The sequence below is a fragment of the Athene noctua genome, chromosome Z (assembly GCF_965140245.1).
Source record: "Athene noctua chromosome Z, bAthNoc1.hap1.1, whole genome shotgun sequence".
Lineage (NCBI taxonomy): Eukaryota > Metazoa > Chordata > Aves > Strigiformes > Strigidae > Athene > Athene noctua.
The window spans coordinates 73,738,824-73,753,652 of record NC_134077.1 but is presented as its reverse complement, the minus strand read 5'-3'; the positions used below and the strand labels follow the sequence as shown (position 1 = coordinate 73,753,652).

Genomic DNA, 14,829 nt, shown 5'->3' with positions numbered 1-14,829 from the left:
TAATTAGCATGGGTGTAAACGTTCAAGAATCTACAAATAATTATTATTTTTTTTAATCTTAATTCTCCACAGGCATACCCTTCAGCAGCTGTCCTCCAACACAGAGAACACCAGGCTCTTCCACTTTGCCTAGCCCAAGCTTTCCGGCTGGCACAGTCTCCTACACACCCCCAGCCCCTCTCCCATTGGCAAGGCGATCAGACACCGCGGTAAGGGGCGCAGGCCAGGACTAGGGAGCACCAGAGCCTTCTCGGGGCCGCCGGGGCGAAGGCAGGGCCCCTCCGCACCGCCCGCCAAACGCTCCCACAGGACGGCCCCGCGCGCCCCGCCAACGGCCGGCCGCGGCCCGCGCACCAGCCCCGGGAGTGCTGCCGCCAATCAGCGCGCGGCAGCCGCTGACGGACAGGAGCCGGCGGGAGGTGAAGCGGCCTTACGCGAGAAAGGGGCGGTGAGAGGACGGGCTGGCACGCCCGCCCCCCGGCTGAGCGATTTAATTGGCTAGTTTACCGCCAAACTGCCCAATCAGAGAATGCCTTGCAAACGCACCCTGAGCCTATCAGAGAGGTGCTTCTTCTTCCGCTCTGATGGTTTGAAACCGTCTCGCTCGGCGGTCGGGGGCGGCTCGTTCCCGCAGGTGAGAGGGGCGGCGGGGGGCGGCTGGGGGTGCTGCGCCCCGAGGGGCCGTGCCCTCCACAGTGTTCTCTCCATAACCCCTGCGTTCCTGCCCGGCGGCTTACCTGCAGCCCAGCCCTCCCCCTCCCGCCTCCTGAGGTGGTCTGCGGGCACCCCTAGTCCCCGGGTAGTCGGACTGGTTGTCTTAAGAACAGAAAAATCTCCTGTTCACACGCGGAACCGTGCATCTTCCTGCCTGTCCAGCCTACCCGGCTCTGCCTCCCAGGTGTCCGTATGACACGCTGCGACTTGTCCTTACTGTTACTAATTGACATGGCAGCAGTGGTCACTGTAGCTCTGCGGGCCTCAGGGGTAGTTGCAGCGATGCTGTAGTGAGAATCTTAAAAACGTAGACTTGAGCAGTGCTGCATTGCAAGGGGGGGGGGGGTACAGTTAAGAGGAAAGTATATGTCCTGTGTGTACTGGGAGATGGAATAGTTAATCTTTTGTAGGTGTTGAGGTGATCTGAATGCAACATTAAATTATTTGGAAATCATCGCTTTTAGTCAAGAACAAACCCAAATTACAAAATCCTAAGCAGCTCAAGCAAATCAAAATTAAGGATGAGAGCTGCCATGGCGAGTCAGACCAAAGATCTATATAGTTGCTTCCCGTTTCTAAATACAGCTGTCAGCATTGCAGTGGTATGCTTATGGTTTAGAAAAAACTACTGCTGTTAACAGTAGTATTTCTTTAATGGTCTCTGTTGACCCAGAGATGAGCTTAATATCCTTCGATTTCTCTTTTAGAAACTTACCTGGTATTTTTTCTGAACTTGGTGCTTGTTCACTGAGATCAAAGCAGACAAGTGATTCTTAGCATGACCCAGCAATGATGTCTGTAAACATCAGCTTAAAAGAAGTGTATTTATTCACATTTATCATAGTAATCCAATCTGTTGTTCTGTACATAAGCAGATTTCTAGAATTTTAAGTTTACTGGGTTTTTCACTGGAATGTTGCAATAATCAAAACACAAGGCTAGACTCTAGGCACAAACATTAGAGGTACAGACACGCAAAACACAGAAATGAGGGGGAAGCTGGAACTTTTAGTAGTAACCTGTGGACTCCAAAGCAGGATTCAGGTCAGTAAAGGTGGTTAGATGGAGACTGGATGGACAAACACGGTGGAAGGCTAGTCTGTGGGTATAAAGAAGAGCAGTGGGAAGAGAAGGCAAACACTGAGCTTGAGATGACAGTGAGTGACTCTTACAAGTAAGTGACTCAAGTAAGCTGCAGTTAAGATTTGAAGGGAAGAGTGGTCTGGGGTGGAGAGGTAGCATCACTTGTGATGAAGGAACCTTTTGAGTTTTAGAAGACCACAAAATTGAGAGTAGTTTCAGTGATAAGCAGAGAACTAGATACACTAAACTAGTGTCAAGGGCATGATCTCAGAAAATAGAAATCAGCACAGTGGTCTTAAGTTTTTGAACAAATTTTTCTTAAGAAACCTTTCTCCTTATTTCCTTGGACTCATCTTTGTTCATGTGAAACTCTATTTGCCGTCCTTCACAGAAAAATTGATGGTAGCTTAGTTCTTTTTAAGTGGACTGAGAAGGGAAGGGAACAGTATTTGTAATTTCTGGCTGCAAATACACTTTTAGTTCATGTAAATGCTAGATAATTGGTGCTTTTTGATCTTCCCTAATGTGCCCCCCCCCCCCCAGGTTTGAATTACCTCCAGGACTTTTAGGGTAGTCAGGACCCACAATTTGAGAAACTACATGAATGGGAAAACATACAGAGTTGAAGATGACTTTTTAAGATTATACTTGAAGAAGTATTTTTTGGCTATTAAAAGAATTTGTCAACTCAGGGAAGGGGAGGTGCTAGTATAAAGTTATTTGATTAGATAGAGAGGCCAAAACCAAAGGAGTGGAATGATTTGTGGAAGAGAGAAAAGAAGAAAATTGTCAGAGCAGGAGGCGATGGAGACAGAAGAGGAAGCAAGTATTTCTTCTTTTATCTGTCTACTAATTCTTCTCTCATCTACACAGGTATACAGCAATAAAAGTATTTAATAAACCTCCCCAAGACTTCATATTTATACTTTAAAACATGGTCAGTATATTAGGGCTCAGCAAGAAGTAGGGAGATGGTAATCATGTCTTTTGAACCTTGGGCTATAGGAAATCTCAGCATTTAAAATTATACGATTTTTTAAATGTCCATCATCAGCACAGAATTGAACTTCCCATTCTGAAGGGTGTAGATAGCCATGGCAGAGAGAGCTTTTGTGGTGCAGGAAGAATCATCATCTAGAATAACTCAAAGAACAAAAGCCAATTCATTTCCATCCATATTTCTATATAGAAAGCTATGCAATTATTGCGGTTTTTGACATTTTGGAAAAAGGTGATGATGCTTAAGGAGGATATTTCTGTCAATTTAATGACTGTACAACTAGCAATTTTAAATTAGAATTTCTGTCAGAAAATGCATTTGTTTAAAAAACAGCTGAGAATATTATAATTGACAGTTTTAAAGATCTCTCTGAAAGTAAATTTTCCTTGCATGGTTGTTTGCTACATTGCACAAGCAGTCGGTTCCTCTGGCTATTCATGGTGGTCTTCCTCCTGTGCTTACTCTCTGCTGACAGCTGCCTGCTCAGTGTGTCTGATGATTGTTTTTCATGTGCATTAGTCAACTGTATCACTCTGCTATTCATTTGTTAACAAGTTGGTCTTGCTTAATACTCAGTTCCCACTCATTCTGTAATTCCTTTAATTCCCCATCATATTATTTAGAGTTCTTTTTCCCCATATCCTATGAAGTTTCATCACAAGGCTTCAGTTATACACTGAAGGACTTATTCAAGGCTGCAGTAGATTAAAAGATACACATATCTTTTCAAAAAGTTATCAAGTTTCTTATCAGTTCTTCAGCATCACCTGCATCCCAAATATCCCAAGAATACATCTCTATCTTGCTTAGAAATTGCTGGGATGATTGACATTACCTGAACCGAAGGCATTACCTGTCCTTCCATATCCGTTTGTCTTCTTGGGTCTGTAAGGCAAGAAGAGTCAAAAAAAGTGAAGGGAGACTGATGTTGACCCCTAAGTGAGGGCTTCAGGATATTGAACTAGAGTGTTCAAGGCATCATCTCAGCCTGGGCTGTGGTTGAAGTAGTTCAGGGGGGAAAAAATCACAGTGTAGGTTAGTTGTTCCTGTGTCACTCTATAGGAATTTTGTAATTCCTGGTTTCTGGTAAGCTCCAGAACAATACAGTGTAAATAAGAAGGAGGGATTGGCACAGTAATATATCTGTAAATTAAAGCTTCTGTTATTCTTGATATGAGTTTCTTTTTTCCTCTAGTAGTGTATTTTAGTTACCATTAATATAAAATTTTACATTGTATATCATGAAGCATTAGATATTGAACTTATTCAGTAAATGTAAAATAAGAGAAAACATTTATATTGTTGCTTTTAGGTCTTCCATTGTTTCTTTTAAAGTCAATGGAAGTCTTTTCACGGTTCTTAGTATGGATTGTATCAGATCTAGCATTTCCTACCTAGCATTATATAATGAGACTGTATAATTAGTTTAGCCCACAGAATGGGTGCTGATGCAGTTTCTACAACAGAATCTCTGTTTCTGGGGAAAATGTTGGTGAACATACATTAAGCATACTGGAACCAAAAAATGAAGTTCAGCTTCTACTGTTTTATAGACTAACTTTGTGCAGAATGTCATCAGATGAGGAGAAAAGCACAAGTCCAGTTTTGCCAAAAGACTCTGTTTGGGGCAGTTCTGCTTCGTCAGATCTTCAGGTAGGAAAGGGGCAACCTCTTTTGGCTCACTGTCATGGTATTTTATTTGACAAAGGATAATTCTGAGGAAATCTAACAAAACTTGCATCTTTTGCTCTTTTAGATGTACAGGAAAATAATAAAAATGTTAGTAAAAAGAAGCGAATTAGATTTTAAAATGCTGAGATTAAAATATCTTCACTTATATTCTGTTTTGTGCATTTCACAAGAGATTTCATTTTATGTGAAAATTCTTATCTAAACTTATGAGGTTGATCAATGACAGCTACAAGTAAAATAGTACTGTTTTCCTACCTTTTTATTTTTCTGGTATTATTTTTTTCTGTTAGTCTTATCAAAAAGCATAAATTTGACACAGTAGGATAGAAACTCATTATTTCTGAGGGATGAAGTATAATGTGTTAGTCTTCCTATATGATGTTGTAAGAACTGAATTTTTTTAAATGGATTTATTTCCCTTGGAATAGAATTGTGGCCAAGTTAATCTCAAAAAGGAAAGAATCTATTTATTTATTTATTTATTTACTTTCCTGCATCAAATATGCCAAGATATGCTGGAACTATAACAGTGGGCGTTTTTTCTTTTCTGGGCTCAGCTTTCTTTTGAGAGGATGCAAAGATAAAGTCTTTGTCCTATTCTTTCAAAAGCAGCAGATTTTAATCCTTTATTAGTTATTCCTATTTGAGTAGTGGGATTTTTTTCCCCTTTGATAAGATTCTATCCAAAACACTCTAGTTTTGACAAAAATTAATTTTGCTATTTATTGCTTGTAGAAGTGCATCTCCACTTTTGTCCCCTGGTGGACTGGACATCTACAGCAGAAACACTCTTAAGGGGATTTTTTTCTTCATGTGGGTTGACTTTGTCCCTTTTAAACCACCTGTTCATGGGTGATTAATTTCTGAAGTTCATATGCTTCTCTATTTGTGGTCATATCTCATGGTTAAGTTTTCTTAATCTTTGTTCAGCATAGTAATTCATTTGTGTTTTCAATGCCTTTTGTAGTTGGGAAATAGGATGAAGGCATTGTGCAACAAATTTTGAAGGACCAGAATTTTATTTTAAGATCTAGTTGATTATCAAGATGGTTGTAGGGACACCTTGTAGAGAGTAATAAACTAATATTAATGAATGACTGTTTTGCAGCTGAGAACACATCTAGAATAGAATAGAATGGTTCCAGCTGGAAGGGACCTACAATGATCATCTAGTCCAACTGCCTGACCAATTCAGGGCTGACCAGCATGTTATTAAAATAGGGCGTTGTCCAAATGTCTCGTAAACACTGACTACGCTTGGGGCATTGACCACCTCTCCATGAAGCCGGTTCCAGTGTTTGACCACCCTGTTGGTTAAGAAATGCTTCCTAATGTCAAGTCTGAACCTCCCCTGGCACAACTTTGAACCATTCCCATCTGTCCTATCACTGGATCCCAGGGAGAAGAGACCAGGACCTCCCTCTCCACTTCCCCTCCCCAGAAAGCTGCAGAGAGCAATGAGATTGCCCCTCAGCTTCCTTTTCTCCAAATCAGACAAACTCAAGAGTCCTCAGCTGCTCCTCACAGGAGTTGGTTATGGTTGAAAAATAACACTAGGGTCACACCGTAGCTATAGGAATGTTGACAGGGAAGTACTCTATTCCCTTTAGATAATTTTGAAGGGCCTTTTTTGTTTTGTTTAAGCCTTTTTGATAATTAGGTGCTTTTAAATAGAGGCCAGATTATTCTCTTTTCCTTATAAAATGAATCCACTGGCTCTTGGAGAATTCCATTTACTTGTAATTGTGTTGTGCAAGACTTAGTCCATTGTCCATTCAATCCATTCTTTTTGTGTTGTTTAGTAACCTTGACCACAGTCCTAAGGACAAATTCTCTGCAGCATCTGTAGATTTTTTTATAATGGTTTAAGAAGGAATTAAAAAAAAAAATCCTAAAACCTCTGAATACTATTGTGCCCTTTGCTCATTGCAACACTGATTTATTTACTTGTACAAAACCAAAGTAGTATGCATGAAATGATCAAAACTCCTCTGACATACAGGCTTTATAACTGTCTTCCTGTAGTTTTATGATCTAACAGAATTTTTGTAGTTGACATAACAGATTGAATGTTTTGTTTAAAGCAGAACAAAGATAGTAAACCAAAGATATATTGTTAATTTTATTTTATTATGTTTTAAATTGAGAGTTATTGGTCAATATTGCATTCCAATTGCAGCATCCTTGTTATGGAATATTTAAGATTGAGATAATACACTTAATTATTCAATGTTTCCATTTCTCTGCCTTACATATTCTTATCGCAGTCTCCAGGATTTTTTTTTTGTGTGTCTTAAGTTTCTAGTTTCAATTGGGTTACTGTGTTTTCTTTGATATTGGGGTTCAACTTCATTCAAACAGTGTTGTAATATTGTAACTTATAAGCGTTTATTTCCAGATTTTTCACTGGATGCTCTTTATTGACACTTTCTGTTGGTGCATGAGTGTGTATTCTTCCCATAGTGGATTCTTTGGGTTTTAATAAGAGTGTTAGAAATTGAAAGACTAGATAAATGTCTTGCCATAACTTGCTATATATATTTGGAGTGCTCAGGACATCTGTACTAAGACAGTCTGTGTGCTAGTGATTAAATTGGGTGACTCAAAACGAGCCACCTACATTGTACCTACTATGTTCCTTGAATTGAATGAGGTAATCATGAAAGCAGCTGGATCAGCTCTGACTAAAAACTAACTTGTTTGGGAGGAAGAATTAGTTTTAAGTTACTATTTGGTAATACAAACTATTAGAAGAAGCCATAGATCTAATGTCTTCTGCACAATCATTTAATTTAGATTAAATTAATTTTTGCATATTAAAAAGATACACTCTGTTCCTAATTATATAGCCTCATATACATTTATTTAGCCTTTTAATTTAACATGATAGGTTAGAAGATGGGAAATGGAAATTTGAAAGGAAACAAGAGTTCAGCTAAGATGTACAACACCTAGCTTCTTAAATTCTCTGCTTAGTTGAAACCCACATAAATATAAGGATTACACTGAAAGTTTTAAAATATTATCGTTTTCACCTGGTAGATTCAAGAACTTATTACATGTAATTGGTATCTTTAACTGATTGTTTTCACTCTAACTTGCCCTTTCTTAAAGAGGAAAATAATTTTTCAGTTCATAAGTTTCTGAGGTTTGACCTCATTAGGATACTAAACAAAATTAGTACAACAGTATTAAGTGAAGAAAAAATGACTGCTAGTGGCCTGTTTTAGTACTTTCCAACTGGTATTTTTTTCCAAGTGTTTAATTAGTGTCTTGCATCAGTATCAGCATTTAACTGTTTCTGGAACTTTTTAAATTAATTACTGTATGTTTAGTTATAATACAGATTGTTCATAGTTTCACATTGAACTCTAAATACTTTCATTCTGAAAAACCCTTCAATTAGGAGATTTCAAAAAAATGTTAACTAGCTTACTTTGGTACATAGCATAATGCCACATACCAGTTAGATTGGTTTATAACTTTTTAACAGGAAAATTTTAATATCTGTTATATATACACATCCCCTATACCTATATAATTTTAAAAATGCATAGTATGAGGCAAGGATAAATATATCTATTCTAAAGAAAATACTGGATAATCAAATGTCTTTTGATGATTGGCTTCAGAACCCTGAACAAAGAAATTGTAATGTTTTGGAATGTGAAATGTGACTGTGTTTAGCAGCATCTTTGTCATGGCTATAAAAATATGTATTTTTCTTTGCAGCAATAGTAGTACTTAGAAAAAGTATCGGGTGATTAATAGTTTACATGATCTGCAACTTTTTTTTTTCCTCTCCGTTCATGTTTTTATTTAAGGTGCCTATAATAGTATCCAGTTCTGGCATCTAGGAAAGTCTTTCTGAACAACTGTTGCAGTGCATCTAGTTGTAATTGGAATGAACATGAAACAAGAGAAAGACAAATTATTATAATCATGGTAGGAATACAGATTGCTTTGCAACTTTAATGGAAATCCTCTTAGTTTTCACCATAATAATAATTTTTTTAAAAACCTCTGAAAAATTATCAAAAACCATTTCCACTCCTTCCTACATATACCTAGTTTTTCGAAATGTAATTGTAGTTTTGTAATTATTCATCATCATCACTTTGTGGCAGGATGAATATGAAGAGCTGCTGCGTTATGCTGTAGTGACTCCGACGTTTGAACAATGTGTCTTGAAGTGGTCAGAACCTGCTTCAGAACTGAGAGCAGGTGGCAGATTTTCAAGAGTAACAGATAATGCCATTCACCGTAAGACTGCAGGTAGTATGTGCAGAGCTGTGTGTTGAGCTTACAAGAACAATTATATAACTTTCTGGACTTAAGTTTTCTAATAACTTCTGTTTGAAAAATACAAGTAGCTCATACATTGCATCATTTGCATTTTGCACAACCAGAAATTTAGGAAGACATTCACTGAAGGGTTCTCTCTCACATAGCTTTCAGATAATAGTATTGATGTGCTGATAGTTCTCTGTGTTTTATGATGCAGATATTTAAAGTGGTTGGTGTAATAATGCAGAAAGAGGTGGCCTTAATTACAGTTACTTAATCAAAATTTGACAAGTCATAACTGGTTTTGCTTCTACTTGTGCTGCCATGATATTTAATGAGTATTTAAAATACAATTATTTGGAGGTAAGAGTTTCCTTAAAAGGCTTTTGTGTAATGACTAGTCATGTTACCACATGAATGTCATTCTTGTTCTTTTAGTTCAGTCACTATTCTAATTTTACTTTATTGTTTAGTATTTAGGACTATATAAACTTAGTGTCTTGTGATGCATTAGTAACACTGATATTTATGGTGATATGTTGTTTGCTTTTGTCACTAGTATTTAGATTGAGGAAGCTCTGTTAATTTTGCTTCAGAAGAAACAGTAAACAATCACATCTTACTAGGGAGTTTAGCTTAATCAGGAAGAATTTACTTCAAACTATTCGTTATCATGCTGTTTCATGACAAAAATATTTACCTACAGTTTTCTCCTTTAGTGACCCTTGAGCATTGGTTTATCTCTACTATTTAAAGGAGCATGGGGTGTAAAATGTGTAGATAATTTCACTACTAGAGACTAAGCAGCCTTGAAGTGCAGTGTAAATCTGGTGCTGATTGGCATCTTGTAGTAAATGTTGTTCATGGCCAATCTATGCAAGAACTCTTGGCCACGCTGATCAGAGCTAAATAACTCTGCTAGCAGGAATTTACCACTGTGATTGCAAAGGGCAATGAAGACGCTGAAAAATGCTTATTTCATATTAGAAAAAGAACCATGGGTAAAAATAAATCTATCTTTTTTAATTGTATGTTGTTTTCACTGGAACATAAAGTAGTCTTAGTAAGTTGTCAGTTACCATGTAGTTAACTCAGTACAATGTAATAAAAAATTATCTAAGAAACAGATTCTTGAAATAAGGAATGTGATTAAAGTGAGGTGGGTAGTATTGGTTATGCTCTGTATCCTTCCACAATGAGCCTGTGGAATTTAGGTACGTTTCGACACCCAAGCTGATATGTCTCATTCCAGGATGCTGTAAGGAGAAATCTTTTATGATTTTTATAAACTAATGGAGAATCTTAGTCCTTAAGGACATCATATCCATAATTTCTCCCCATGCCGAAAGAGTGTGATTGTTCTTCTGAGTATCAGACTGCCACAGGAAATGTAGAAGGCATGCTTCTGAGTTAATTGAAAGAAGGAGAATGGAATTTGAGAGAGAGAATATTCTGTAATGGAAGTAGAGCTGGAATTAGAATGTGAATAGTGCTAGAAAAACTTCTGCCAACAGAATAGTTTCAAGTGTAGCCTTTCCATTTTTTTTTTACATATTGAAGTTGATTAACTTGATCCAGTGTAGTTAAGTCCTGTGTGGGAATTGTACCAAGTTGGATAAGAAATCAGAGCAATAGAAGCTGCTGGTATTTTGTACTATGGCAATTATTCTTTAACAGTCAAACATTGTAGGAAAAATTCCACTATACTAAGAGGTATTCTTGCAGCTCCTAGAATGAGAGAAGTTGCTTGGGGTTTAAAAAATTATGATAAAAAATGTTTTGATTGGGGAAATAACACATCCTTATCTGTTAATATCAGGTCAAGGTACCAAAAATTGCAGTCTGACAGATTCAGCTAAATGTAGTGTTTAAACTGTCTGTGCTTTCCACAGCCAGAGAACATTCTGTGGTTACTGTCAAGAGTACAATACTCTCTGACCAGGTTCCTTTAGATACTGCACACAATGAGGGTTTAATTTTCTAGTACCCGTTTACTCATCTGAAGATATTTACTGTTACATGGGATCTTGATTTAGCAGAGTGATACAGCAATATACTGAAACCACAATGCAAGCACATGTCACAGTCAACTGGATTCCATTCTCAAATTCACAGGTCAGCATACTCTGGTAATTAAACTTTATTTTCTGAGCTCAATAGGAAAGAAAACAAACACATCAAACAAGGGCTCAATCTCTTTTGTACAGACTAGTCTAACACATGGTTTCACTAATTCATGCCTTAGTTACTGAGGTTTCCATGTCACAAGTTCTCCAATTCATAACTTGCAACTTAGCTCACACCTCTATGAGCAAATATTTGCCTAACCTGATGGAGAGAGTGTTCTTCCTTCCTCCTCTGTCACAGTGCAGGACTCTTCTGTATCATACCAGGAAGCATAAAAGCCTCAGAAGTCTAGCTGCTATTGTGTATGTTTCAAAGGTTTTTTGGGTAAGCTGATGTATTTATACCTTCCAGCTCGGAAGTTTGTTTTATATATATATATATATATATATATATATATATATATGAGTTAGTGGATTCTGAAGGAACTGACAGACAATGTGCAAGGGTTATGGCTGCAGGAGACTCCAAGCTGCATGTGGTAACGGCTGCATAATGACCTTTAGCCCTTCTGTCCATCATGTCCTGCCTACCTGCTGCTCTTGCCTTGACCTAATGGCAGGACTCCCAGGATACACCAGGCCTTAGCATGAGCTGTGTGTTAGCCAAAACCTAAGCAAGACTTGAGTGAACAGTCACAGCATGAGAGAATAACTAATACACAGTTAGATCACAGTACAACCATGATTCCTGTTACCAGTCTATATACACCAACCATCATGACACGGGGTGTCCCCAGTTACCAGAAGGACTATGTGGGCTAAAGCCAGCTCAAGTCCATTGCTCTGTTGAAAGTTCATTTTGCTCATTGCTCAGTTTTCATACTGTGTTGGGTTGAGCCAACCTTCCCACATACTCCTCTGGCTAGCACAGGAATGCATTCACACTTCTTGATTAACTAAGGCCACATACACAACCAGTTGATCCACTCAGCTGGTACGCACTTATGAAAAACAAAGACCACCCTCTCCCCCTTCCTGTGTTGAGATGAGTTCAGCTTTCTTTACAACAGCTGTGGTCACTCCCTGTATTCTTTCCTGAGCTTCATGAGCATCTCCTCAGAGTTTTCTTCCATTGTAACAGGCTGTTGATCAGTCACACTAGCGAATTGCCAGGATTCAAACACACTTGTGAAACTCTTGAATTGTAGAGCAGTTTGAGTCAGCTGCTGGAAGTGTTTCTCTGCCTGAGAAGTTATTCTTAAAAGGGGAATAGAAATTTCAAACCCAGCTCTGTGGAATTAGATTATGGAGCACATTCTAGTTCAGGTCTTGTCCCCAGTGCTCTCTCTGCTTAGAGTTTTGTCTCCAGGTTTGAGTGGAACATTGTTTTCTAAGGGAATATTTGTGATGTGTGATACTGCTGTTTGTAAGAAAGAAGACCAGAATCAGAACACTAGACTTGTGGGGTTTTTGGAGTAGATGACTGTATGCTCTATTTTCAGTCGTATTTGTCTGAAAAGAATTTTATCCTGCACTGTCTGATGTCTCTAATGCTGTGAGAGGGGTTATGCTCCTTACTCTTTCTATTTCCTGGGGCCAAACATATAGCCTGTGAAGTCTTTGTTACTTTTTACTGCCTAAAGGTGTGCAATAGACATGAGAGGACAAATTTCCATTCCCTTGACTGCTTTTCTTGAAATATTTGAATAAAGTTATCTTTTAATATGGTTGATATCAAATAAGAATAGTCATTTGCAAGCTGTAGTTAATTATCATGGGACAGGGGAAAGAAATACGGTTATATTGGATGGTGATAAAAATTTTGCATTGCAGTTTTATACATTGCTCATTACAAGGTGCCATGTATTCCCCTCAGTTAGACACTCACATGTTTATCATCTTTGCAAAGGGCAACACCTTGCAAAACACACTTTGTCTTTTATTTTCAAAATTTTAAAAATGGTTAATAAAAACAGTAATTAAGTGCTCTTGATCTTCTCAGAGACCGAGACAAGAATAATATTTACACAGCCTCTTCATGCTTCTATTAACAACACACTGTAAATAAACTTCTGATGCTTTGCTGCTTTATCAAAACATAGGCTTGCTGTTCAAAATGTCACTATGTCCTGTCAGTCTAGGAAAGAGATGTCTTGTATCTCCTTGAGACAGCTTAAATCAATCTATTTGTAATAGAAGTTTATTTCAACTCTTAAAAAAGGATCTGACCAAAATCTGTCCAACTTGTCTGTATTACCTCTAGTACTGATCAAGGGTGATTGCATATTTGAGTGGTGTTTGCCATAGCGTTAATGGTCTCAGAATAACTTGTTTGTTTTTTTTTTTTTCCCCTGATACTAATATCAGGACTTTGGATGAACAGTGAGAAAGTAGTTAAATTCAAGTTCAGTACTATACCTCTGATACTGATCAATAGGATGGATGAGCAGGTTGCTTCTGAAAGCCAGTTAACTTTTTTGTTTAGTTCCATTCTTTCGGCATTACTACATGTTCGTACTAAAAATCAGGCTCTTTGACATTTATTCTTCCCCTGTCAGGCTCTAATGCTGTTTTTAAAATAACAAAATCATAAATTATTAGGGTAGTGTTCTATAACTTTGTGAACCAAAATGCATGTCTGTGCTGCATATAGAGTTAATACCTAAAAGTTTACTCTTCTGGAGAGCTTCTCAAGCTTGCAATGGATTTCCCCTTCTCCATGTGATGTTGGTATTGAGACCAACAGTTTCCAATGTCACGTGATGCCTTCTGAAATTAAGTTCTGTTAGTGGAATATTCTTTGGTCTGGCATTTTTACTTTCTCATCAGATTTTTGAAACTGAAGCGAATGTTTCCACTATGATGGTAGAAGTCTAATTACTGGTAATCTCTAGTTGTTGCAGTAAATTTAATTATACTTAATATCTTCACTAAAACCTCAGTCAAATAAGAAAAATAACTGGAATAAACCATGCTGTACTATTCAATTAATTGTCCAAATGTTTTTAAACTTTGAAACGTAAAACTTAGTTTCCTGTTCTTGTTACCAGTTTAGTTGATTAAATTTGAAAATGGGTAAGGCTGAAGCAGTAAATTATTTCTAGCAAAGATACGTAGTGATGACTCAAACAGTGGGAAAATTCTCTTCGCCTCAGGCTACCAGTCCATTAGATTTCTGAGAAGACTTTTTAAAAAACTGTACATTTTAGAAAATTGCTACCCTTAGCTTGCGCAGATAGCAGATCATATGTGAGAACAGTCTGTCAGAGCTTATTTACTTAATAAAAGCAGAAAAAGTCAAATACTAGAGGAACACGGACATCTGGAAAAACAGCTACTTTCATTACTGCTACTATAAGCAAGAACATGGTCTAGAGGTTTGTCAGAGTAAATACATGTGGGGATTATTTAATGAATTTTTATATTTGATCATATCCAAATGGTTCCATGTCCTTGATAACTTAGTGCACTGTAACTGAATGGCATAGTGTAATGCAGTGGAAGGAATAGAGGTGACAGGAGGAGAGCATTATGAATAAGAATGAAATTAATACGTATAGAAGTAGAAAACTATGGCAAAACTGGAAGGCCAAGAGAAATTTTGTAAGATGATGATACAAACATGAAACAGATACACTGAGTGGATTCAGTGAAGGATACATCCTATGGTAAATGAGAAGAATGGAAGCTGAGTTGAGAATATATTCACATGGAGAATTAAGGGGAGGGGAGTGCTGAACTTGGGGTACTACAACCTTGGACTATATCAGCAGCCAGTCTATTTTAATACCCTGTTTTATTGGTCATATTTTGTTCTGGTATTTCTTTGTAAATATTTTACAAACTGTGCTGTGTAAATTTTATATCTTTGTAATCCAAAAAAAATAATTAAAGTTTAAAAATAAAAACAAACCTTTACACATTTTACAGCAGTGTCACAACTGAAGAAAACACAGTGAGATGCAGAATTGGGAACAAGTGGTGATG

General features: G+C 37.6%; 1 protein-coding gene across 5 annotated transcripts in view; it reads left to right on the top strand.

The window, feature by feature from the left end:
• Positions 1-14,829, top strand: part of POC5 (POC5 centriolar protein) — a 61,636-nt gene that overhangs the window by 30,329 nt on the left and 16,478 nt on the right. For 2 of the 5 annotated variants that reach the window (XM_074932010.1, XM_074932014.1), the window contains exons 7-8: positions 4,351-4,450; positions 8,617-8,764. In XM_074932010.1, coding sequence (XP_074788111.1) covers positions 4,367-4,450; positions 8,617-8,764 — 232 coding nt within the window. In that variant the 5' untranslated portion in view covers positions 4,351-4,366. Of the gene's footprint in view, positions 1-554; positions 635-4,348; positions 4,451-8,616; positions 8,765-14,829 lie in introns of those variants that run through there. The other 3 variants (XM_074932011.1, XM_074932015.1, XM_074932016.1) reach the window with 3 other exon arrangements.